The sequence below is a fragment of the Numida meleagris genome, chromosome 19 (assembly GCF_002078875.1).
Source record: "Numida meleagris isolate 19003 breed g44 Domestic line chromosome 19, NumMel1.0, whole genome shotgun sequence".
NCBI lineage: Eukaryota > Metazoa > Chordata > Aves > Galliformes > Numididae > Numida > Numida meleagris.
The window spans coordinates 13,177,044-13,201,450 of record NC_034427.1 but is presented as its reverse complement, the minus strand read 5'-3'; the positions used below and the strand labels follow the sequence as shown (position 1 = coordinate 13,201,450).

The following is a 24,407-nucleotide window of genomic DNA, read 5'->3' as shown; positions in this document are numbered from 1 at the left end:
ACAGGGTGGGCAGTGCTTCTGTTAACAGCACAAACCCATCCCACAGACACCAGCTCTGGCCCTGGTATTGCTCCTGCTGACCAGCAGTGGGAGTTTTGCTGTTTTCTTCAGCAGCACTATGTTAAATACAGAAACGCACAGTAGGAAACATTTTCTTCCTACATGAGAGGAATGTAGCTAACATTATTTTAAAAGGCGTAAGCTTCAAATCACTGCTTTGTATCTTATTGTTTTATCATACATAAAGAGGGGAGAGATAAAAGGGAACCTTTCCACTTAGGCAAGAAAGAACTTCAGACCTTCCATTTCTCTGCTGAGCGCACAAACACTATTTAATGAAGCATTCTCCAGTTCTGATGGTTAGCCCACTTCTTACACCTCTGACACAACAACAGAAGCCTGTACTTTATTACAAGCAGTGGTGGGGGAAAGGTCATTTATTGCTCATCTTTTTCTTCTAGGACTTGAAAAGGTTGCCTGAAGTCTGTATCGCTTTCACTATAAGATACAATCCACCTGAAGAAATCACACGTGCTGTTTGCCCGTGCCTGTGCACTATGCTCGTGTGTGGCAGCTGTCCCATGCAGCATGGCACATCTCTGGGGCCCTGTATGTTCAAACACATTCAGCTGGGGCTGTAGACTCAAAGATTTAATGCACGGCCTGCTTTGTACAAGCTCAGCCTATCAGCCCACTTCAACAAGCATTCCTGCCCCCAGGCATGTTTTAATATTCCCAAGCCTGGAACAACTTGAAATATGTATTCATGCTGCCACACTGAGGCCTGTGATCCAGCGTCTAAATGATGTTCTTTGAGTGATAGGAGATCCCAGTCCAAAATACTCAGGTGACATAAAGCAAAGACATCCATTTGCATGAGCTTTCGGGAATTTCCATCTGTACAGAACACAGATCACCGTGCATGGGTTTGCAAAGGTTACCGTGTGCACACACTGCAGTTCCATCCTAATCACAAAATCTCACGGTAATAGGAAAATTGAAGTTCTCTGTGGTATTTATTGTTGTTGAATGCGACCACTGTGTTGCACAATATGACAACATCACCCCTTCATGGTCCTGCTTCTGACAGGGGCTGAGCTCCCAAGAAGTTCAGGTAACAAACGCAAGCAAACCAAATAAATCTGCTGCAGAGGGGGCCCACGTATGAGATACTGGTCACAACTGCTTTCAACAACAACAAAGGCAATTCTTCCTACTGTTGTGCCTTGAATGTGAGACAGATGATTTTACACCCTGTATCCAGATACCTCGAAATAAATACAAAGCAACCTAGTTTTAGCTCAGACTACAAGGAGGCAAAAATCAGTCTTACCCATTCCCCACCCTAAATAACAAGGCTGCAGATCCCACGAAATGATACAGCAAATCATTTCTTGTCCTGGATTATAGGTTTACTATTCATACTTTAAATTCCTGATATCAATTATCCGTCTGTGCTTTCAGTAAAAATAACAAGGATGTTTCAATTATCTGCAAAAGAAATATTCAAATTGCCTCATCTCGTTTTCTTTGCAGGAAAATGGAAGTGGCTCACTTCAGCTGGGCTTGTTTATTTTTTTTTTAACTTCGATTCCCTAGCACTATCTTGCAAACTAACGACAATAATGGCACCAATTCACCTCTAGTGTTTTTAGAACACCCACACTTTCTTCTTCTTTCTTTTCAAGGTAATTAACTTCTAAGAGTCTGGTCTCCTATTGTGTTTGCAGACAGAATCACAAAGGTATGTGCACCATTTCAGCTGGGCACAGGTTCAGCCTCCACAGTGCCTGCCTGCTGATAAACCTACCTGCTTGCACCACTCAGCTGGTTTCAAACTCTGTTCATGATATTGCATTCTCAGCATGGTTTTGAGCTGCTAGCGCAAAAAACAAAAAACAAAAAAAAAAAAAAACAAACAACAACCCACCGTATTCCCCGCAGCTACATCAAATGCCTCCTCTGGAGTCCTGTACTTCCATGGGACCCAGCAGAGTTGTGGGCAGCACTTCCCACCACCACGAGCAACCTGCTGAGGCTGTTTGCTGCAGCACCAGTCCACAATCCCTCTGCTCCTTCCCAGTTCCTGTCCATCACCTCGTCGCATGCCTACATCTCTGATGATGGCACAGATGTGACAGGGCAGGAACTTTCACAGAGGGACAGGGACAGCCCTAGGGATGCAGAGCGAAGTTTCAGCATCAGCTGGAGCTCCCCTGAGGCTGATGGGGCCTCATCCCCTGGGGAGAGCAGTCCTGCGCTCACCCAGCGCCTCTTCCAGGCCAGCTGCCACATGAGGGAATGCTGAATTCAGGTCTCAGGGCAGAGGGTGGCTGTGACTCTTTCTTTTGCTGGCAGCGCTGGCTTTGAGCTTTCTAGGAAGAGCCTTAATTGAGAGACAACACGGCACCTCTGCTTACCATCAGAACGGTTGAGTCTTGGTTCAGTGCACAGACAGCCAAAATATTCTGATTTTCATTCCTTATTGCTCCACCAGTCCTTCCTATTTCTATGTTCATATGTGACCAAGGAAAGGATGTATCACCAAACTAACCCAGCAGCGAGATGCTGTTGGCTCCAACCACAGAACTGGTTAATAGCCTGAGGAGGCACACTGCCCTGAGAGCCAACGCGTTGTACCTCCCACGGTGCATTCACAGGAGAGTCACAAAGACAGAAGAGCATCACCAAAGCCACCTACCCGGACGATTATGCCCATGCGCTTGCTCTCATAAGTGAAGGGGAAGATCTGGAGGATGGTGAAGTTCAGGATGTGGCCGCCCGGTGTCCTCAGCTGCATGGAGGACTGGTCTCTGCCCACCAGCGTCAAGCCCACGCTCTCAGTCCACTGCACCAGGGCCACCTGAGAGGGAAAGCACAGCAGGCTGTAATCTAGTTCCGAAATTATGCTTTATGAATTAAAACCATTCCCATTCATTGAGCCAAAAAGTGAAATGCCAGCCCCAGTCTAGCAGTTTTGGGTCTTGCACATAGGTGGAGTCCAAAAAAAACCAGTGGCCTGTGGATCAGACTGCTGAGACCTCCACCTAATGATACACGCTATACACAGCACTCCGATACTGCTTACAATAGCGGGCTTCTCCTGCTGTTGAACATTTAGTACCAGTATTTTCGGTGTTTGGGCAGGCCAGCCCAGGCCCAAGCCAACTCCGCAGCCTGCCTGGACCCCCAGCAGGAGGAGCCAGCCCCCTGCAGCATCCAGCAGCAAACCTTCAGCAAGAGGGGCACAGGCTCCATCTGCCCAGGTCTGGAGCACCCAGAACACCTGAGGAAAATCCGCTTACAGACACATACTTATTGAATGCACTATTTGGCAGCTTGCTGTTTACAAAATCCAGAATTCAAAACACCACTTTCACCTTGGATTTACAACATCAAGGCCAGAAACACTAATGCAGAGCACATTAAAAATTTACGTTAGAAAAAAAACCAAAGAAACGGAGACTCTGTAGTACTCTGATTGGTAGTAATGTTTCAGCAGCAATTTCCAATCAGCAGCAAAGCAGCTGGAAGCTGCCTCACTGGCACTTCTTAGCAGAGAGCCCCTTCTCTCCACACATCAGTTCTTTATTTTTACTTCTTTAAGGATGGCAGCAGCAGCTAACACGAGCCCAGGTATCACCACCCTCCAGGAAAGATCAAGGGATACTTTATTCAAACAAACACAAAATATTACAAGTATTTTATGGTGACATTTCCAAAGCGTGAGAGTGTTGGGCACACAGTTGCTGCTGATTGAAGGTTAATTATTCCTAGGGCTTTTGAGGCTCTGATCTTACTTCATTATTACCTGAAATTTCTTAGATGGAAATGGTATTTATTGTGGGAAATCATTAGATACTGGTAGAAATTAAATCTACAAATATTTGCATCGAGTCAAGATTTTACAAAGGAAGTTAATACAGTTGGTCTAATTGGACAATCCTTTGTGATTTCAGCTCCCTTTCATCTCCTGTTAGGTTTAAAAAATGACCTAAAGTCATCCTTTTATTTCTTAAGTTACTCTTAAATCATCAGATGAAAAAACATGAGTTGATTTGGCTTTGTCTTTAAAGGCCTTTATGTCATTTTGAATTGATATTTGTTTTAACGTGAGCAAGTTTTTGCAGGCTTATTCACAAAGTTTACAACAAATCAAAGGATCTTTCGAGATTCTTTTTCAGCTTTCCTTGAGACATCCTCAGTGCATTACAGTGTCTCCTCACCGCCTCCCAGAGCAGAGATTGAGCTCAGGTTTCTAATACTCTGGTGAATAAGCAACAATTAAGAATTTGTCGCAGTGCAATGTTACACGAGCACTCGCTCAGTGTACACGGCACTAAATGTTCAGACATTTGCAGCTCACCAGCGTGGGCAGGAGACATAAATCTCTGCTCCCCACTCCAGCAATTAAGGCACCTCCATTGCTACTGCCTTCCAGATGCCCCCTTCCTCCCTCCTGCCAGTGTCTCGTTCCAATCCTACATCAGAAAGCATTTGAACCTCCAGAAAGGAAAGCCCTGAACCGCAGAGTGACGGGAAGAGCAGTGTGGGATCCCTGCCATGCTGCGCATGTCGTAGTTCCAATTAGCTGCATTTCATTGTGCAACGCTGCTCATTTTGGGCAGCCCTGGGACCACAAAAAGGTACGACGGCAGCAGGGGAGGAACAATGAAGGACACGGCCCCTCCTCCTTGCGGCCACGTCCAGGGGCACTTCTTTCAGCCCTCAATGGCCCTCCAGGTGAAGCACATCCAACTCGGGAAGTGGGGCTGACCCCTTTGAACTCGCCACCTCCCAGCCTCCACGCTGCTGTGTGAGTAACCCGAGAGGAAAAGTGATACAGTTTTGAAGTGTTCCCACCAGATCCCCTACAAGCATTGGAGTTACCATCCCCATTCACCACACAGCACAGCGTGCTTGGCCCTGAACACCAGGGCACACCACCAACTGAACAAAACTGCCAGCTCTCCAGCAGGGCCAGGAACGTGCTTCCAGAGCAGCGCAAAGGAGCTCTGCTCTGCACCCCTAAACCAATAGCTGGTGGGGCTCCCAGTCACAGTGAAAAGGTGAGAAACATCCAAGATAGGCTGGCAGCTGCTACCAAGATGGAAACCCCTCAATACAGCTTCAGGAGAGCCCACACTGACAGATGAGGAGAAATCAGTAGGTCCCTGAGCGCACTCCAGGAGTTAGCAGCCCTGTCCTGGCCAGGTCAAACACAGATCTGTGCACTACAGACCAGAGCAGCTAGACCAGCCCAGTGCACTATCCCCCCAACTTTGCCCTTTCTGATAATTAAATTATCCAAGCCATCAAAGTGAATATCGGCTAATAAGCTTCATTCTAAAGAGACAAATTGATCCTTCTGCGCTATGAGTTTCCCTGCAAACATCCCATTTAGGGTTGCCTAGGCTCACAGGCAACAGGCAGAAGCCCATTGATCAGAGCACTCTTTCATGTCCTGGCAGCTGTGGCGGGTTGTCAGGGTTAAAGACTGTTTGCCCAGGAATCTCAGGCACTCTTATCTCTGATCAGATTATATCTATTTCATTTCCCCTGTTAGTTACTGTATGGCTACAACTGACACGCTTGCAGAGCCCCAAGGCTGTAACCGATATCTGAATAAAGATACTTCAAGACTTCTAAATGGCAGTGTGCACAGGAAACAAATTTAGGAAATCCTGCTTTCTGTTACAGGAAATGAATCCTATGCCAACTGGTAGAAATTACCCTTGCTGTTAAAGTAAAGAGAATACAAGTTTTTGTACTCATTTCATAAACTGACCTTCCCTGCCATGGTAATATTTTATTGATATAGGATTTCAAAGGCTGGCTTTAACAGGAGTCCAAAGACATTCCCCTACAGGGAATGTTATTTAACAGCATCATTCTCTTCACAAGGACTTGACTTGTGCTGATCCCGCATTTTGTATCATCTAGTATGACATGCACAGAGGACGTCTAAACAATATTTGTATATCTGAGACCTACAGACAAGATTTCTTCAGTGCAACAAAGCATATCTGATTTCTGAACCCACTGGAATTCTCCACTTAAGACATTAGGAGAAAGGAAAAAAACTAAACATTGGAAGGAACAGTCATCATGCTATAATAAAATAAACAAACAAACAATAATTCCTTCGGTATTTCAGACAAATTGCTGCATAAATATTTTAAAGACAGAATAACATCATGCAAAAAAAAAATCACTGACTTAAGTATATACCATAGTATATATGTAAATAAACTGAGGATGTGTGCAAAAGTAGCCAGTGAAAGCTTTAGGAAAAAAAAAAAAAGCAACCTCAAATACAGAAATTACCATCTGGAAATCATTCAGCTCTCATTTCAATCCAAAGGCAGTTGCTTTATGTAAAGCTGCCTTCATGGGGGAGAGCAACACATTAGAGGAGAAAAGCAGGTAAGCAAAACAGACCGAGATTACAGCGTGTGATCTTCCCCCCAGCTCCCAAGCCAGAGAGGTCCAAACATTTGTTGTCACTATGGGCACTTCAAGGGAACAGGGGAAAGCAAAGATGCAGCTTTTGTATAATACAGACAAGATCACATGACCCAGAATGAATGAATTGTCTACTTGGGAAGAAAAATAAATATTTACAGGGAATACTCTGAATGGCACAAAATGTGGAATCTCTATGCCAGTCCTTCAATAATACACGCACACAGTTCAGAAAACTGGCTATTTGAGGACTTTAAGCAATGAATTTATTTATTTGCAAACAAGTTCTCACCTCTTACTATGAGGAAAGTTAGCTTCTCTTCTGACGTCAAAGGTGGAAAGTTTATTATCAGAGGCAAGTCTGTTTTATTTGGGGCAATAAATGGAAGAATCCATCAACTGGGTGATCTTAGTAGACCATCACTAGGATTCTTACCAAAAGGGTGAAACTTCAGCCTTTCAAAAGTATAGAGCAAATGTAATTATACAATTGAAAAGTTGTCTTTTTTTTTTTTTTTTTTTTTTTTACTGTGATTACATCAAAGATGATACATCCAAGAAGCACCAATAAAAGTCTCAGTGACAAGCCGCCAAGTTTCCCCCTCCTGCAGCACCACACTCAGCCCCGGCTGCAGTGCTGTTGGTGGAAGATGGCACAGCACAGCCCACAGGCTGTGAACCTCTGGCTCACTCCGGTCATCCTGCAGCGCTGCCTCAGGGCCCGGGTCCGTCTCACCCACACAGGAAGGGATGCCTCCTCAGACAGGAGGGCTACCCAGCACAACTTCCACCTTTGCCAAAGGAACTGAAGTTATTAAGCTACAAAATACATCCTGGACAAAACACAAGTGCGGGAACATGAGCCGGACTCTACGAACTGACCTCATCGGGACTGGAGGCCTGGTACACCCTGCACGAGTCCTCGTAGTGCCTTTCAGCTTCAGCCTGGTCCGTCACCCCGTTGGACTCGTACACCGGCGTCACGTTGTGGCACAGCGCGATCGCCTTCACCGCCTCGTGCACACGGCTGCTCATGGTTTTACGCACCTTGGTGGCTAAGGTGAGGCCTTTCACAGCGGGCGGCTCCTGAGACTGCTTATAGAAAAGGAGAACAGCCTCAGTGCAGAGAAAATGATCCTAATTGAGACTTTACTTTCAGCGAAAACCACATCATACGTAAGCCGTGCAAGCTCTTACGTCCCTTGGGATGAGACGTGCTCATTGCACACTTCAACTCTGATCACCACTGGGAACACTACATGACTTGTTCATCAGTGTCACTGATGGAGAAAGGTGCGCACAAAAAATTCACCCATGTTTTCAGAAAACACATGAGAAAAGGGCACGCTGTCACAGAGCTACCAAACACCGATGGGTGCCAGGCCAAAGTCACAGGGCTGGGTGAAACCACTGTGCCCCCACAAAAGACCAGTGGCTCTGGACGTTCAGCCTCAGCTGGGTTTCATGTGCAAGAGCATGTAACTGCTGAAAACAGAAAACAGATGAGTTGTACGGACCTAGAAAATCTTAATTGCATTCATTTAATTTTTAATACTATTTTTAGTATCAGAATCGACTCTTCAGATAATTGCACAATTACTAAATTATCCTGGTTGAAGAGGCGGCATGCAGCAATCTAGTTTCCTGCTCTGTTAACCTTTAGTGTCAAGAGGACAAAAGTTTCGCTTCCAGGTCAAAGGCCACAACGTGGTAAAAATAAGAGCAAAGAATAAGAACTACAGTTCAAAATGAATCGCTGCCCGCAAATGCTTCTCGTTACGAGGGATCTCACTTCACAACGGTAACTGCTTCATGAGACACGTCCTTCACCAGTGCAAGGCCAAGTGCTACTTTCCACACTCTAGTGATTACAACACACAAGATTTTCAGATTTACTACCGCAGCTCATCAGCACTGTCGCAACAGGCTTTAACCAAAGCAAACACAGCAAACCCCAGCTGAAGGGCATTTAGACTGACATGCAGCACTATCCTCACAGCAGACTAGTCAGTCCTCAAAACGGTCTTGACAAGGATTGAAAACGTTGGCAAATAATTAACCAGTAATCAAGTTTTCTCTAGAGATTGAGTCAAAAATGACAGAAAATAAATCCAAAGTCTGTTTTCTGGTTTGTTTGTTTTTGTCATCATTTTTGTTGGTTGGGTTTTTTTATTTAAGTACAGTTCTCTGTTACTGCTTATTGAGTACTGATGGCTCCTCTTCCTTTATTAATTCCCCAGTACACAGCATCCAAAAAAAGCAACATAATCCAGTAAACATTATCTTGTGTTAATTTCCCAGTGAAGCAAATGCTGTGGTTGCTGTAAGTGGCGAATAACTAAATAATAGTACGCTATTTTACAGTCTGACCTCAGGACACAGCACACGCACGTGCTTCCACCTGCAGACCCATGCAAGTACTGTAGCACTTGGAATTTGAGGACTAGTGGATGTGAAACAAGCTATGAATGCAAAATGCGATCAGGCTAATATTTATGTATTAAGTATCCAATCACCTTTAGACTTTTCCAAAAACTAATATGTAATAGGCAGATCCCTGTCAGATTAATTCATTAGTCTGGTGACCTGGAAAACTGTTCTGTGAATAAAGAGTTAAGCAATCCAGTTTAATTCTACCTGTGTGTATATACTGAATATGTGGCTCTGCACTTCATCCATGGAGTCAAGGCCGTATGCCACTGTGCCCAGATGAAGTCGCTTGAAGACCATCTCATTCTGTGTAAGAGTTCCTGTAACAGAAGCAGCATTGACATGGAAGGTGGATCGACATCCCTATTCCACAGGGCGTGTTCTTGCCCTTGCTGTATCCCAAATACAAGAGAATCTGGTCCAGAAGTTGAATCAGCCACTGCATCAGGCTCTCAGCAAAGGCTGAGGCTAAAGATGACAATATTAAAAATCTCAGGGCAATCTCCTGCGAAGTGCGAATGCCAGGAAGAGCTGCAAGCATAGCTCTGGTCCTGCTGGAACCAAAGACAACTTCTGGGAACAGCTGGAACAGGACAAGGACTTTATGTCAGACAAAGCTTTCGATTACAGCTCAGTCCTTCTGAATCAGCTGAACTGCAAGAAGCGATGGCAGCAGCAGGCAGACTGATGGCATGTTTCTGCCCATACACCTAGGCTATCTTCATCCAGCTGTAAAAACTAACTATAAAGTGCTTTTTATGTTTACCTTCAACTTTGGGTTTAATAGCATGCTTCAAGAGCCAAACAACAACAACATACCACGAGTCAAAGCTGTATTTTCTACATAGATACCTGTTTTATCTGTAAGCAAATAGGATATCCTCCCCAGCTGCTCAGGAATAGTGCTGGATCGAACCACGGTCCCGGGAATTTTGGAATCCCTGCGGATCACCCAGCTGTAGACAATTTTTCCCATGTCCAGATTCACACGCAAACTATGGAGAAGGAAAGGGAGAAAAGGTGTCTCTGAAGTAAAACTTTGGAAAAAAAATCACTGTGAATTGCCACAATGGAATGAAAGCACAGGGCTTCTATACTGCATTTGAACAGCCAGAGTGGAGAGAGAAGTATGTTCAAAATGAGTGGCTGGGTGGCAGACAGGGAGAACTGCATGCTGCTGCACTGGTACTGTAATTCAAAAAGATATATGGCAAAATTACATTGAGAAGAACAGATATAATTTGTGAGGATGATGAATGCAGACAAGTAAGGACACTGTAATTGATAAGGGGACAGCAGGTTAAAAATGGAACCGAAATGAATCCCAGACCTACGCTGAAAATAACAAACTGCTTATTAATATGGTGCAATTAAATACCAAAATTGCAGTCCCTTCTAAAGGCATTTGGGTCCTATGCTGCATAAATATCTCTTCTTCTCTATGTTTTGCTCTGCTCTTATCAGAGTAACCAGGCATTTCAAACACAGAGGTAGGGCCTTAAATCACTAACCTGCAGCCTAAGCCAGGGAGCACAGACAGTGGGCAGACTAAAACACTTAAACTCAGCAGGAACAACAAAGCAACTCCTGTGTTCAAACAGCAATTCAATTTCTATATTTGTTCAGTTGTCAAACAAGGAATACATTAGACTTCACGTGTCTGTTCACACTAGAAGCAGGAAGGAAGATGCAAAGGAAGCCGTATCTTGCTGGGAAGAACTAGTAGTTGACTCACCTAATTGGAATGATGTTTGAGAATAGGAGGAGAAATCTTATGATCTGGAGATACCAACGGCCAGCAAAATGCTGAAGGGCCACCATGACCAGTGAGACCACCACCAGGGCCCCAAACAGGATCTTGGTGAGACAGTTCACTTCCAAATCAAAGAGACCAATCTAAAGAAATAAAATCAAGACATTTCAATCACACTACTGAAGTTGTCAGCTCAATTTAATATTCACAAAAGGAATGAGCTGCCATATCCAAAGAGCCATTCCTCACCAGTCAACATTTATTTTTCATTTAAAACACTACAAACATACTCAAATTTATAAACAATACTGTTGCCAGATTACTAAATAAGAGTTCCTGCTAAATAGGATTTCCATCCTTTGGAAGCTGAGGAATGCTTGAAGAGGTGAGAAAAGACTCATGCTGTCCAAAGCTGCGGACTGCATGAACAGCCCCACTCCCTGTCTTAGCTTAGCTACAGTAGAATGCAGCAAAATAAGCTTTCCCATTCTACCTGGGACTAATATATACTAACTATATAACCACATAAGTCATCAGCATTACCAATGTTAAAAAAAGTGAGCAGATACATGAACAACAGGCTCAAAGAAAAAAAAAAAAAAACATGAGAACAGGCTCTGATATGGCAGCTTTCTTAAACAACAGGCTAAACAATATAAATCATTATTTATATGATGTTGTCCCTAAAGTGTGTACATACTGTCTTCGGATGGATTTATTTTTTGTTTAATGACAAATTCCTGCCAGTTTTAGTTATAATACTGCTTTCATACCCTACCTTACTTCTTGGGTTTGCAGTATTCATCACACTGCGCAGTTCCCTTCCAGTGTAGAGCACAACTCCCACAACAGTACCTAAACAAAGCAGAGCATGTGTCAGCCTAAGAAGTACAGCCTCTGCTTGTCTTCTCTAAAAGATGCTTGCTAGATCCATAGCCTTCACAGTTGAAACCAACTTTTAGCAGGTTAATTCCTAAAGCAACGGTAACCAAAGACTAGAAAAGTGAGTTATTGGAAACGTAGAATCCATGAAAACACAGCTGCTGAACAGAAGACAGCCTACAAGGAGTCAGCACGTCTCCAAACACACTGCCCTTCGGTTGGACTTGCAGCACCATAAGCTGCACCAGCTGAGGAGTGTGCAGAGGGAAGCCACGTGCTTTGCTGGCTTGGCTTCTCCTGACCCCAACCCCCCCCCCTTTTGGAGAGAAGGAGGAAGGATTTACTGTTTCTCACCACCACTTTGAACCCCACTTAGGTGTGCTAAACGTGCCTTACTTCAGGGGTCTTCCCTTACAAGTGCATCACCATGAAATCGGTGCCCTGGGATATGATTGTTCCTTGTTGGTGAAGTTTGCCACAGACAGAGCAAAACCAACAAATTCCAGATGCTTTAAGGACGGAATTACCTTATTTTAAAATCTGTGTTTTAGCTGAGTATTTCTTTAATTGCTGTTCCTACCAAAAGGTGAATCATACTAACTCCCACCTTACTGCAACAGATGGAGCTGCCGGGAGCCTATGTATTTTAATGCTATGTCCCACAGCTTCTAAAGATCTGAGAGAAACCTTTTTCTCCCTTTTCTTTTTGCAGAAATACAACACAGTTTAGTACTACAAGCTACTGTTTTTCTACAGCTTTCTTTTAAAGGCTTTGCAGAGAGCTAGCTACAGTCACGAGTTTAAAAGCTGCTGTTGCCAATGTTGGTTGCTACTGGAAAATTTTAGAGGTCTATAAAAATGGATAAAAACACCACTGAGGGAAAAAAAAAGTGCTGTTGCCGATACATTGCCATTTTATACTCCACTATTCTCCTGCTGCCATTAATGACCAAAATTCTAATAAGTTCAAAGTGTATTATTTTTAAATAAGACTAATTCAAAAGAGGCGGTTACTAAAAATGCTGAGAAACATTCCTTTGGAGATAATAACAAAAACATAAAAAAAACCAAACCAAATCACTGTAGCCAGATGGCAGGAGGGGTAAGATCACCACAGTTCCAATCAGCAGATGGCACAGCTACTCCAAATCAACTGCAAACAGTCAGAGTCGGACCCTCCTACTACAGCAGCAGATGGAGAAAGTCACATAGCTCCGCTCCATCCTGCAAGCAAGGGCTGCCCCAGCGAGATGGCAGCACCACAACTTGACAGCTTTCGCTTACAGAAGAAGAAAAACGATATTCACATTTTCTTCTAACAGGTTTTCCTTGCAGAAATAAACTACATCATGCTATATATTACCGCTGTAGGAGAAACAAAAATGAATATTATATTGCTCGAGTCAGTCAAAATGAGGGATAAAATCTACCAGGTCTAGAAAACAACTTGTAGACACGCTGGTGTGTGTAAAAAGAATGCATCTAATTGTTTTATGGCTATCCAAGGCAGACTGTTGTCCTAACCAGTTGAAATGACAAAAATATCTGCAAATGTTATTCTTCCCAGCTGAACCCTCAAAGATGACCGTCTACAAATAGCTTTGCTCATACTCAGAAAGGAGGGGGGGTTGCCCAAAAGCAGGACGGACTGAGGCGCGTGCGACAGATTGCCTGCCGGGTGTCGGAAGCCGCCTGGCCCAAGGCAATGAGTCTGCAAGCAGGAAGGCAGGTTACCTACCGCACAGCAATTGCTAATCTAAAAATACTATTTACTTGATCAAATTATATGTGGACGACTAGGTTTTTGGGGTCCTTTGGTCACATCACTGCAACAATATTGTAAAATGCTTCAAAGGTCCTCAGCAGGGTTAGATGGAAACATACAGGAAGAAAATCTATTCGTACGTTCTGCTCTTAGAAGGGAAAATGAAAATCTTTTCAATACTTCACAAAATCTTTTGAAGTTCACGTTCCTTCCCTTTATTACTAATTCCAGGTACACCTTGGTGCTGCACTGCAAAGCCCCTCCTTTCCACAGCTTCAGCTCCAGCACTGCTTACAGAATTTCACTCTCCTCCAGCTACCGTCCTGTAAACCTGACAGGCACGCTGGGCAGGAGAGGAGCAAGGCTTTTACTTTGACAAGCCTCTGCAGGAGGGCACTGATTAATTTCAGGCCTTGCAGGCTTATCGTACATGTATACTATAAAGTGTCAAAGATTCTATTTTTTTTCTACTTCAAAACTACGTAAGACAAACTCAGTGGAAGCAGTTACCTGGAAATCTTTCATCTTAGCTTCTGTTACCAGAATCTCTTTGACACCATTTCTGTTACACATTAGGATGTCAATGCAGAGAGCAATTAAGTGCTATTCTGGTCCTAGATGCTAGAGAAATGCCCAAAGGCCACTCCAATTCTTTCTCATCTAGGAATGTCCAAGAGGCAATTAGCCATCAGTCCGGCTCCCCAGAGGTGTGAGGACAAGTGGGAAACCTCACTCCGACTGCTAATTTCTCCAACTGACAGAGATTATTATTCCATTACAAAAAGACCCTTAAAAATTGTTAACATATTCCCTTAAAAGTAATCTACACGTGCCTCCACCTCACCTGATGCAATCACGGTGCTGGCCCACAGCGTGTTTTCTATGCTTAAACTTTCATTCACAGAAGGGTCACTGTCCTCCTAAATGGGAGGAAAATAAGACACCGTGTCAGTAATTTAAAAGGCAATAGGTTTTCAGTTACACACGGGCTCTTGGAGAGGGATGCTCCATCAGCAGATGGCTTCTAGGAAGGATGGAGGATTTTCATTAACCCAGTGCAATCTCTGGCTACGTTGAAAAACAACACTTGATTTCATGGGAGAAAGGAGGGTTGGAAGAAAATGTAAGAAGACACCTCTTCCTGCTGAAAGCCTCTATGCATTAAAGAAGAGAAAGGGATTAGTGAGAAGCTCACCAGGAACCCCTGCTTTTTCACAGGCAAACGGTTTTAGTCCTACAGAGGCTGCAGCAGTCCAGATCTCCTTCTGAGCACCATGCATATGTAGCTACCAATCTCAGTCCAAATGTTCAGACCTAATGCCATCAGGGGAAGGTCCCACAACACACACAGCCCATGACACTGCTGCCAAGTCAAAGCTTCAAAAACAGTATTCTTATTTCAGATTTATTCCATGTATTTTATGGAGGGGAGAAAAAAAAATAGAGAGAGCAAGAGAAAAGGCACAGGGAAGAGCATGACCTCACATTTCTCCTGAAAAAAGTCCGGCATCCTGCTGGTATTCAGCAGGTTGGCACAGAAGACAGTACATTCATTATTTCAAGCAGATGTAAGCAGGACTTACCCTTGTGAAGGTTCCCACAAAATTGTGTATATCAATATTGGGCTCTTCTGCATATACATATGATCGGATTTGCAGTAGGTCCTAAAAACAGATGTGTTTTGGCAGGCATTTAGGCAAGCACATTTTAATAACATACAAATGTTTCTAACAAAATACTTTGAGTTATGTAAATTATACTATTTACTTGAGACCAACAACCTAAGAGAAAATATAACCATTATACCAGCTTGTCTGAAGGTTCTTACCTGCTAGTATTCACTGGACTGAAACCAAAGAGACTCCTGGGAGTTACCTGGTTGTTAGTGCCCCATAAAAGCTAATGCAGCCTGACAAAATCAAGGGAGCCTAACAAACACATTGCTTCCTAGCAAAGAAGGTCTGGACCTTCCAAGGTAACCAAGGAACATCCTAACTCTCAATATTTAGCTTGAGATGCCAGTGTCACTGGGAACAGTTCCATGGTGACAAAGAGATATGCCAGTTCTGAACAGCGTTTCCAGTGCTGACTCCATGTGAACTATTCACTTCACAGATAGAATGTTTTGCTTCAAAGCTTTTGTATAAAATAAACTTCTTGCAACTTTTACAGACAACACCAAAAACAGGTCCCCAGATTTCCCCTCCTTTTCTTCCTTTTTTTTTTTTAATTTTTGAAGACAAACTACTTCAGCTAGAGAGCAGTCAGCCAGAGTAAACTACTTTAGCTAAAGAGCAGTTTAGTTGGGAAACAGCACATTTAATGGAGCTAATACGCTTGTTTCAGATCATACAGTGAAGCACCAATGGTCAGTTCTCCTTTCACAAAGGAGAGCCACGAAGGCTTAACTTCTGAAGCCGTTTCATGAAGGTACACGAGTTGTGTCTCTGAGTGCACTGCAGTCCAGGAGATGAGGGGAAGCATTTCAGAAGTACCTGCAACAAGGCACCTGTCCTGCAATAAGACCTGTCCTGCGGTGAGTTACTGCAATAGTCTCTGGAGAGAAAAGAGAAGCAGGACCGCTCTCCCACGAGTCACTTCCTGCTGCAGGGTCAGCCTGGCTCTCAGTGCCTAGCCGTGAGCCCTGCGTGACGGCCGCGTGGCACAGACGCCCAGCTTCACCGCGCCCCAAATCTTCTCTTTGTCGCCAGAGCTAACCTGGAATACGCACCCAGTCCTGTGCAAAACAACGTTAACTGGTTTCTCAAAACAGCCCCTTGACATTTCTCAGGTATCTGACCTACACGTCCTCACCAAAGCGAGTATGTTTAAGCAGGCAGCTTACGGAGGCGGTCGGCAGCCTCTGGGTGCAGGTAACCGGCAGCCGCAGTTTCCAGTCCGTCTCACCATCCAGCTGGTCAGTGCGAAGGAAGCAAGACCCTGGGGAGTTTCAACACCAATGAGTGCTCTTGTGTAGGTACATCTACAGCTCATAGAATGGTTTTGTTTCTAGGACATCCTTCTTTCTTTGGAAATGGTATTTCATTTGAAGTCACACTTGTTAATAAGGTAAGAATCAAGGAATTATACTCCTGCATCACACGTTTGTTTCCTCCCACCACTCCAAAGCACAGTGAGCTTCTGCTCTGTATCTTTAAGACATTGAAATTAGTCATCATGCTCCATAAGCCTGCTGATCAAGCATTTCCTTATTCCACACTTAACAAAACAAACCTGAACAGCACGTAAAATGATTCACATCTATAACGCACAGCATTTTGCGACCTCGTTCACCCTGGATCCAACTACCTACATTCTTTGAGGAGCAAACAAAACCAGAGTGTAACATCCTGAGAACGGGTGGTCCGTTAAAGCCTTTGAATTCCCTGTCTCTCTAAAATTTTACTATTATCTATTTCTTTCACATTTTCAAAAGATAATTTTCTCTAAACAACCAGTGAAAGGTTAATGGCTATTTTGACAATTGGTTCCAGATGTTTACCATTCTTCTCCGACGTCCTCAGGAAGATCATGTCAGCAGGGACCCGCTGGTTCTGTTACAAGAAGAAAGGCCATTATTGTGCACGCACCCCACACGCGTGCGCAGCCTCCTTCCACAGCCCCAGCCACAAGCAAAGGTCGTGGAGGAGAAAGAGCACTTCTTTGTCAAACTGAAGCTTGGTATTCACTTTGCTTTGAATCCTAAGCTCACTTCCCAGCAGAATCCCGAGTGCAGAATAACAACTGGAGCCAGCTCCCACTGACCAGACCGGCCAACGTCTAGCTTTACAAAAGAGCTAGTGAGTAACTCTAGAAGTAAGAAGAAACGTTAAACCAATGCCAGTTTCCTTTCAAGGAAGCTCAGTGCTAGAAGAAAGCATGTGTCTGGAGTCTACAGGTACCAGGTTTGTATGTATATATATATATATTTTTTTTTTCTTTTTTTAAACGTAATATTCCCATACGAGCAGTTTTAGAGGACACAGCTGCTTGCATGGAGAGTGTGAAGAAAACAACTGGAGAAAAAAACGCACAAACTTTTGTAAAGGGGAAAATGTACATCCCAGTGCCCGCGAATGGATCTGTCTCTCCATCTTTGTGCTGTTTACACCAAACACATTTTGACGCTGTACGCTGTATTTGTGTCAGACATTTAACCTGTGTCCAACAGCTGAAGACAGGGTCAGGGAGTCTTTCTCTCTTGCTATAGGGCGATCAGAAAACATCGCTTATAGGCGCTTATTCTGGTTTGTAAAGGCAATGATGCTATTTCCAGGGCCAGGGGGAAAAAGGGAGACCCTGAAAAGTAATTAAATACTGTATTATTCAACACTCAATATTCTGAGCCTATCGTAAATCAAATACCTCATTTCCCACGGCCTTGCAAGAAAAGCACGTTACAAAGAAGACGCACATAAAGGCTCACCTTCTCAACAATGATGAGGTCGCCTACTTGTATGTTAGAGCTCTTCACCTTCACCGTCCCTGCAGAGGGAAGACAGCAGTGTGTCACAGCCCCGCGCGGCAGGACAGGGCTGGGGGCGGCAGCTCTGACACTGCAGCCATTACACTTGGGAACCTGAGAACACTTTCAGCACGCGCCAGGCAGACAATGGTGCAAAACCAGGAAAACTGCAGCAGCGAGCCATCCACTGCTGAGCCCTCTTCCCTGCGGGGGGGGAAAGCTAAAGCTCAGCTCCCCAAGCCGAGACCTGGAAGTCACGACTAAAATGGGCACATCTTTAAAGCCACGCTCATTGATCCTGCAGCACAGTGCTCGTCTCTGGCCACCTCAGCTTCCTCTCCTTCACCTCTGTGGGGACACAGCCCGAACCATCTCTGCAGAGAACAAGCACTACAGAAAACACATACTTCTTTCTTTGCAGTTGCTCCAAAACAGAGGATTAGTTTAACAATTGGCTAGTAATTTCAAATCACTAGCCAGCTCTTGATTTGCCTTCTCTAACTAGCGATTGAAGAATCAGTTAATTTGAACCTTGCCTCTATGCGTGTCTACTTTAACAAAAGCCCCTGTAATGTGCTGTGATTTGGGTGGAAGTGGGGGAGGTGTGTGGCAGCTCACCCCTGCACAGACAGCACTCCTACTGTACCTCCAAACTCGGGGCTAACTGGCCAGATAGCAGCACAGGGGTGAAGGAGAAGGGGGAAGGGAGGGGGAGCAGAAATTAGCACAAAGCACAAAGGTCACTGGGATTTTACTACTGGCAGTCCCTTCATTAGCATCCTTCTCAGGATATGCTTCAGTGTTTCTGCTCCAAATTAACAATGAAAGCCTTTCTGGGCTCCTGGCAGCCTGCTGCTTCGGTGACACACTGTGTGCTTAACAACATGCTTCATCACTGCTGCTAATAAATGCAGACTTCCTTGCATGCTGTAATTATTCCTACAAATTATAAGCAGTCATGGCCCATTTCACAAATATCTCATAGGTCTTCTGCAGATTCTGGGTTCTGCCTTGTGAGAGATTTAGGTTTGGGATTGTTCTTCTTTTTTTTTAAAAAAAAAAAAAAAAAAAGTAAACAAAATGAACTCTGGGCTAAAGACACCCCTGGCAGGCAGGAAGCGCACCAAGGATTAAGAGTGCATTACGCAGAGGCTTGAAAAGAAAAGCCACGCTCCGAGAGGATGCAAAAAAGCATCCCTGGCAGCCTCCTGCACGGCTACCCAGAGCTAGGTGCTCTGACACTAAAAGGGCCTGACAGAGAACACCTCTTCCTCCCCTTTTAATATGGTTATTCATGAAACAACAAGAAGTGCTTTTGAATATTCTTCAGTGCAAAGGAGGACAGAACCCTGCACAGCACAGCAGCCCCTGCACAGAGCAGCCGGCGGGAGGAGAGGTGCCCTCCTTTAACCATAGGGTGCGAGCTTCTCTTGCAGATGGCAAGGATTCTGCTGGTGCCTGTCAGTAGAGAAGCACCTCCCCCAGGGTTTGGGAATGGAAATTTGGTTTTGTATCATTTTCCTTAATGAAATAAAGTTGTGCTGGAAAAAAAATGCTCCAGTAAAGCTACAACACAATTATTTCCTACCATTACATGCACTAAGGGGTTTTGCATCACTATTCTGAAAACAGTGTTATCTGCTCCAAAATATTTCCCAAACATGAACTGGAACAGATTTGCCTTCTCCAATAACCCTCCCAACATCAGCTGTTTTAAAGTCAAAGAAAGAGGGGAGCTCTCCAAGCACTGCATGCTTTTACAGCTCTTGCATGCACACGCGAGATGCCCTTTTTAGGCAGCAGAGCTAATTCTGCTTCCCAGCCACAGCCCTGGCCTCTCGTGGATGACATCTCTGCACTCTGCACCATATGTCCCACTATGAAGGCGCAGGACCAGATGTTTCCTTTGACTCAGGACTCCCATAAAGCAACTTACTTGAATTGGTTTTATTTTGATCTTGGGAATTCTGCAATACCTTTCTCCTTCTGTGGGGAAAACAGCTCCTAAACATTAGATGTTTTCTCACACGTTTCAGAAACTAGCTAATAACATAACTGCTTCATTTCCCAATATTGCTCAACTATTAAAGTATGCTTGTAATAAGAAATTGCTGGATTTATAAAGGCATTTAGAAGTGCTTTCTTCTAGGTACACCCAGGGCTGGTAGCACAGTTACAAAAAAGCAGCTAGTTCTGATTGCTTCTGTTAAAAAAAAAAAAGTATCAGTTCTAGAAATGCGATACTTACTTCATTCTGAATGGTTTGATTTTGATAAAAGACAGAAAGGAGACAATACAATGCAATCACTTTGTTGCAGCTTCAACTATGGCCTTTGGAATCATCACCAAACTTGCAGAGCAATGGATATACCATAAAGCAGATTATTAAAGTATTAAGTACATTAGCCAGGGGAGATGCCTTTTTCTGTCACGTGAGCACTTAAATCAAGATCTCACCATAGAGCTGCACAGCATCTAAGGCAGTGTTCAGAACAGTTCATTGGGAATTGAAGATTACGGAGCAGTTTATTAAAACAAGTCAAATGCACGCGAAGAAATGAAAGGGGGGTTTGGATGCACTGCACCCAGCTTCGGGCTTCTGTGGCTTTATGCTGAATAAACTGTGGAGCAGGGCTCAGAGGGTTTGGGAAAATATTGTTTTTCTATGGCTGGTAAATGCCAATGATCTGTATCTCAGGGAGCACCCCTCGGTAGGAGGTCTCCTCCCATTCCTTTCTGTGGAGTTTCTCTCTGTTATGCAGCGTTACCCAGGGAGGGGGAGCGAGAGAGAAGAAAAACAAACCAAGAATTTGCGAGCACGGTTCTAAGCTTTCTATCACGCAGAAAGTCAGCACACAGACTGCTGAACACAAGGAGGCTTGTAGGTTTATGAATAGGGGATTGAAATTTGATTATTTTTTATTACAATCCAAACAACTGTCTTTTAAAGAAAGACCTTTCTATTAAAAAAGAAAGAAAGAAAGAAAGAAAGAAAGAAAGAAAAAAGCTCCAAGCTACTGGTTTCATCATTTTGGAACATAAATGGATCGTAATGGAAGAAGGATAAAAAAGGTTCAGGGGGATTTTTCTTATGATGTTAGAAGATTACATACCTGCCTGCCCTGCGTCACACCGCTCTCCAAGAACACTACAGACACTGCAATTTAGCAACTATATTCAAAATAAAATGGGATCCAAAGAGGATTCTCACTTTTTCTCTACAAAGAAAGCAAATTAGCGAGGCTGACAAAGCTGAGCAAGACCAGCACCCGACACAGGCGCCATGCACAGGAGCAGGGCTGGGCTGCACAGGGACCGGAGTGCCCTGAGCTGGGGAAGCACTCGTATCTGTGCTTGCCCGTACCCTCATTCAAAACAGCATACAAGCAGTTTTGCTTATTGATACTTAAGCACATATGTGCATAAACATACTTAAGCCACCTTGACTTCATTTAGACTAGAGAATGCACTCTCAGCCTTGAGGCTGCTGTGGGGAAGTAAGGCTGAAGATGGGAAAACTATTCTCCAGTCTCCTTAATGGCATTTTAGTGCAATTACTTGGGGGAAATAAAAATAGCTTGGAGAAAGCTACAGAGCCATTAGATCCATTATTGCCAATCTCCAAGAACAGCAGTGCTCGGCATCATGCCTCACCTAATCTCTCCCCTCCTAAGCACTGGCTTCAGCGGTGAAACTATTGTCAGCCCTAAACCAGCCAGCAGCAATTCAGAGGGCTTTAGAGCAGAGTGCCCTTCTGCACTGCCCCTCTTCAGTACAGGGCTGTGCCAATATCCAAAAGCACAAATGAAACAAGTCCTACCTGAAGTTTCCCAGCTGCATTGAAAATTAACGGTTACACTCAGCTGTTCTCAGCTTAACTCTGACCCAAAGAAGCCCCTGCTTGAAAGTTTGCCAGCTCTTCCTGCTGTTCAGACAGACACACAGCTACAAACCCAGCTGTCCACTCCCAGCCATGCTGGCATCGCACGCTGCTGCCGCGATCAGAAATGATTCTCAGATGATTCTGCGGCCTTTTCATCGGAGCAAATGTGGATGCTCAGGCCTTCAGAAAAGCTTGAGTACTGACAGGCGCCAAACTTCGTGAGAGACAGAAAATGACTTTGCTCCCCAAGCCTCTAGATAAGCACAAATAATTTTCTGTGGTTTTCCTACTCTAACCTACACTGCTTGAGGGTTTCGTTACGGATTCTACACCAAACGTGTGTTAAAAACAAACAAAGTGGCTTAAGATTTTCAACCACTGCCCAGCTGCCAATCCTCCTTGGTTTCTTTCACAAAATTAGAGAAGTTAAAGGATTGGGGGAAGGGAAATCATTCATGGGAAACGTAATAGCAATATGAAAAGAACTAAAGGAGAGGTCAGGCCCCTTATAGATCATTGAATAGAATCCAGAAGGCAACTCTTTTATATTTTTAAATAGATGTAGTATACCCCTCCTGGACGAGGCTTTTGTTGGTTGCCAAGCATTTTAAGTGTTGTAGTAAGAACATGTTATTAAAAGAGGATTTAATATTCCGAAACTCAGATTCCCTAGTTGGGAGATGTCTCATAATTCCCAGCATGTGAAATATACACAGCCTTAAGCAATCACTTTTTAAAAGCAAGCTTATTCTTAAAGGCGCAAGCGTTGGAAACAGTGCACTTCTAACACACCTATTTCGCTGCATCTTAATTCAGGGGTGTAAACTTTTAAGCAAAGAAACTTGAAAATAAAAAAAAGTTGCTTAAATTCAGTTAATTCCCTTCTCAAAAACAAAGCTGTGGCATCACCACCATTGTCACGGTATTAGCGGCCACTGCGGAGCGAGGCAGCATTCAATTTTTCAAACAAGAATTTAAATGCCTTTGTTAGGTGTGACAAAGTTGTAAACAAGAGCCAGAGCCACAGCCTGCGCTCACGGGACATGAGGGCTCTGCATTCCTCACTGCCGGAGGAAGGGCTAAAGAAGATGCAAACAAAAATATAGAAGTAATTATCAGTACTGAGGAACTACATCTGTCACTGCTTGCAGAAACATACAGAAATTGTGGTAACAGCACACACAATCTCTTCTAGCAAAAAACTTGCACAACGCATGTCGCAGAAGAGCAATGAAACTCAACCAGTACTGCGTGTTCAACAAGGGATAGAGAGCGCCAGTACATCGAGCAGTTCACCTGAAACGTAACATGTGCACCTACAGACTCCAGCAGGACAGAGCACCTGCGCTTAGCTACGGTTTGCAGCACGCACGCTGGAAGGGCTCCCAGCACTGGGCACTGCCACACGGCCCACTTCCACCCTCACTACTGAATCTCCTTTTGCATAAAGCATCTTCCGACAGTTTCACAGACCGAGGTTTAATTGCTTGGTAAAATGCTTTTGCGAACAATCTGACAATGAGGATCCTCCTCACTTTCTTTGGCGTACATTTGCTGCTCCCATCAAAGAATATGAAGTGCCAGTTTATAGGAATTGTTCTTATTTCTGTTTCTCTCACTCACATTGTGATCAAGCAAGAAGCACATGCAGGAGGAAGGACAGGAGGAAGCGAGGAGGAGAACAGCAGCAATCCAGACAGCATGCATCTGTTACAGCCTGCTTCTCCCTACGGAATGTTTGCAGTGTTTGCCTCCCTCCCTTCACTCCTGCACCACTTGGAGCGCTTCTCTCTGCAGACAGGAAAACACGTTTCCCTTCTGGAAAAAAGCCACCCCCGAACCCCAGGGTGATTCACATCCAACTTCATTCCCTTTGGTTATTCAAGTCTACCTAGAAGGAACAGTAACTGGGAGAAAAAGATTGGCCTACGCTGGAGCTCAGAGGAAAAAGAAATCCCATCAGCTGCATGGCAGCCCCCGGTGCCACAGGCTGCGCCGTGAGCCCCAGCCCCGCGATGCTGGGCAGCTCCTGCAGACAGTCAAGCATTGCCTCGGCCACGCAGCCCCCGGCACAGCCCCCTGCCCCCCACCCCTGCTGACCTCTCCCCGTGAGCTTGCTGTAGATCTGCGAGTTCACCTCCTTGTCGCGCATGTAACACCTGATCTCCTCCGCGGCCTCTCGGATGACAGTAACGGTGAGCACAAATCCCTGAAAGCAGAACAGGGGAAAGAGTGGATGGAAAGCAGGAGGAAAGGCATCTGCCTCTAACAGGCACCATGTACTATATTCATCAGTAGTAATGCCATTCATTAACTGAGAGGGAAAGTTCCTGCCACAAATAAAAGATGTTTCTGCCACACAGAGAGCGATGAGGATCACCTGTACAGGTCAGACTTTTCAACACACCTGCCTGATTTCCTTAACAAAAATTGCACATGGAGAGTCCTAAGGTCTTTTTATTTTTTTAAATGCGTTCAGTGCTGCTTTTACAAATGCTGGAACTAGGAAGCCATCAGCACAACCTTTCCAGAGAAGCACTGCACCCCACAGTGCTCAGCATTACTGCTCTGTTTTGCACTGCCTCCTAAGTTCTCATTCTGGTAACCAACACATTGAGAAAGCAGTGAACGTTTCTACACGCAATCTGCATTTGTGTGCTTAGCTAGAAATTCCTATCTGCTTCTCAAAAAGGAAAAAAAAAAAAAAGCATTGGTTATTTTCAGCTTATGTTTTAGCTGCTTGAAGAGTCTTCAAATAATGACC

General features: G+C 44.3%; 1 protein-coding gene across 2 annotated transcripts in view; it reads right to left on the bottom strand.

Moving 5' to 3' along the window:
- ATP9A (ATPase phospholipid transporting 9A (putative)) overlaps positions 1 to 24,407 on the bottom strand; it is a 54,190-nt gene that overhangs the window by 20,990 nt on the left and 8,793 nt on the right. Inside the window, exons 4-15 of one of the 2 annotated variants that reach the window (XM_021416255.1) lie at positions 23,744 to 23,852; positions 17,722 to 17,780; positions 16,798 to 16,849; positions 16,141 to 16,235; positions 14,879 to 14,959; positions 14,140 to 14,215; positions 11,427 to 11,503; positions 10,631 to 10,791; positions 9,748 to 9,890; positions 9,103 to 9,215; positions 7,348 to 7,560; positions 2,702 to 2,863 (exon numbers count right to left, since the gene is read on the bottom strand). In XM_021416255.1, coding sequence (XP_021271930.1) covers positions 2,702 to 2,863; positions 7,348 to 7,560; positions 9,103 to 9,215; positions 9,748 to 9,890; positions 10,631 to 10,791; positions 11,427 to 11,503; positions 14,140 to 14,215; positions 14,879 to 14,959; positions 16,141 to 16,235; positions 16,798 to 16,849; positions 17,722 to 17,780; positions 23,744 to 23,852 — 1,341 coding nt within the window. The remainder of the gene's footprint in view (positions 1 to 2,701; positions 2,864 to 7,347; positions 7,561 to 9,102; positions 9,216 to 9,747; positions 9,891 to 10,630; positions 10,792 to 11,426; positions 11,504 to 14,139; positions 14,216 to 14,878; positions 14,960 to 16,140; positions 16,236 to 16,797; positions 16,850 to 17,721; positions 17,781 to 23,743; positions 23,853 to 24,407) is intronic. The other variant, XM_021416256.1, reaches the window with a different exon arrangement.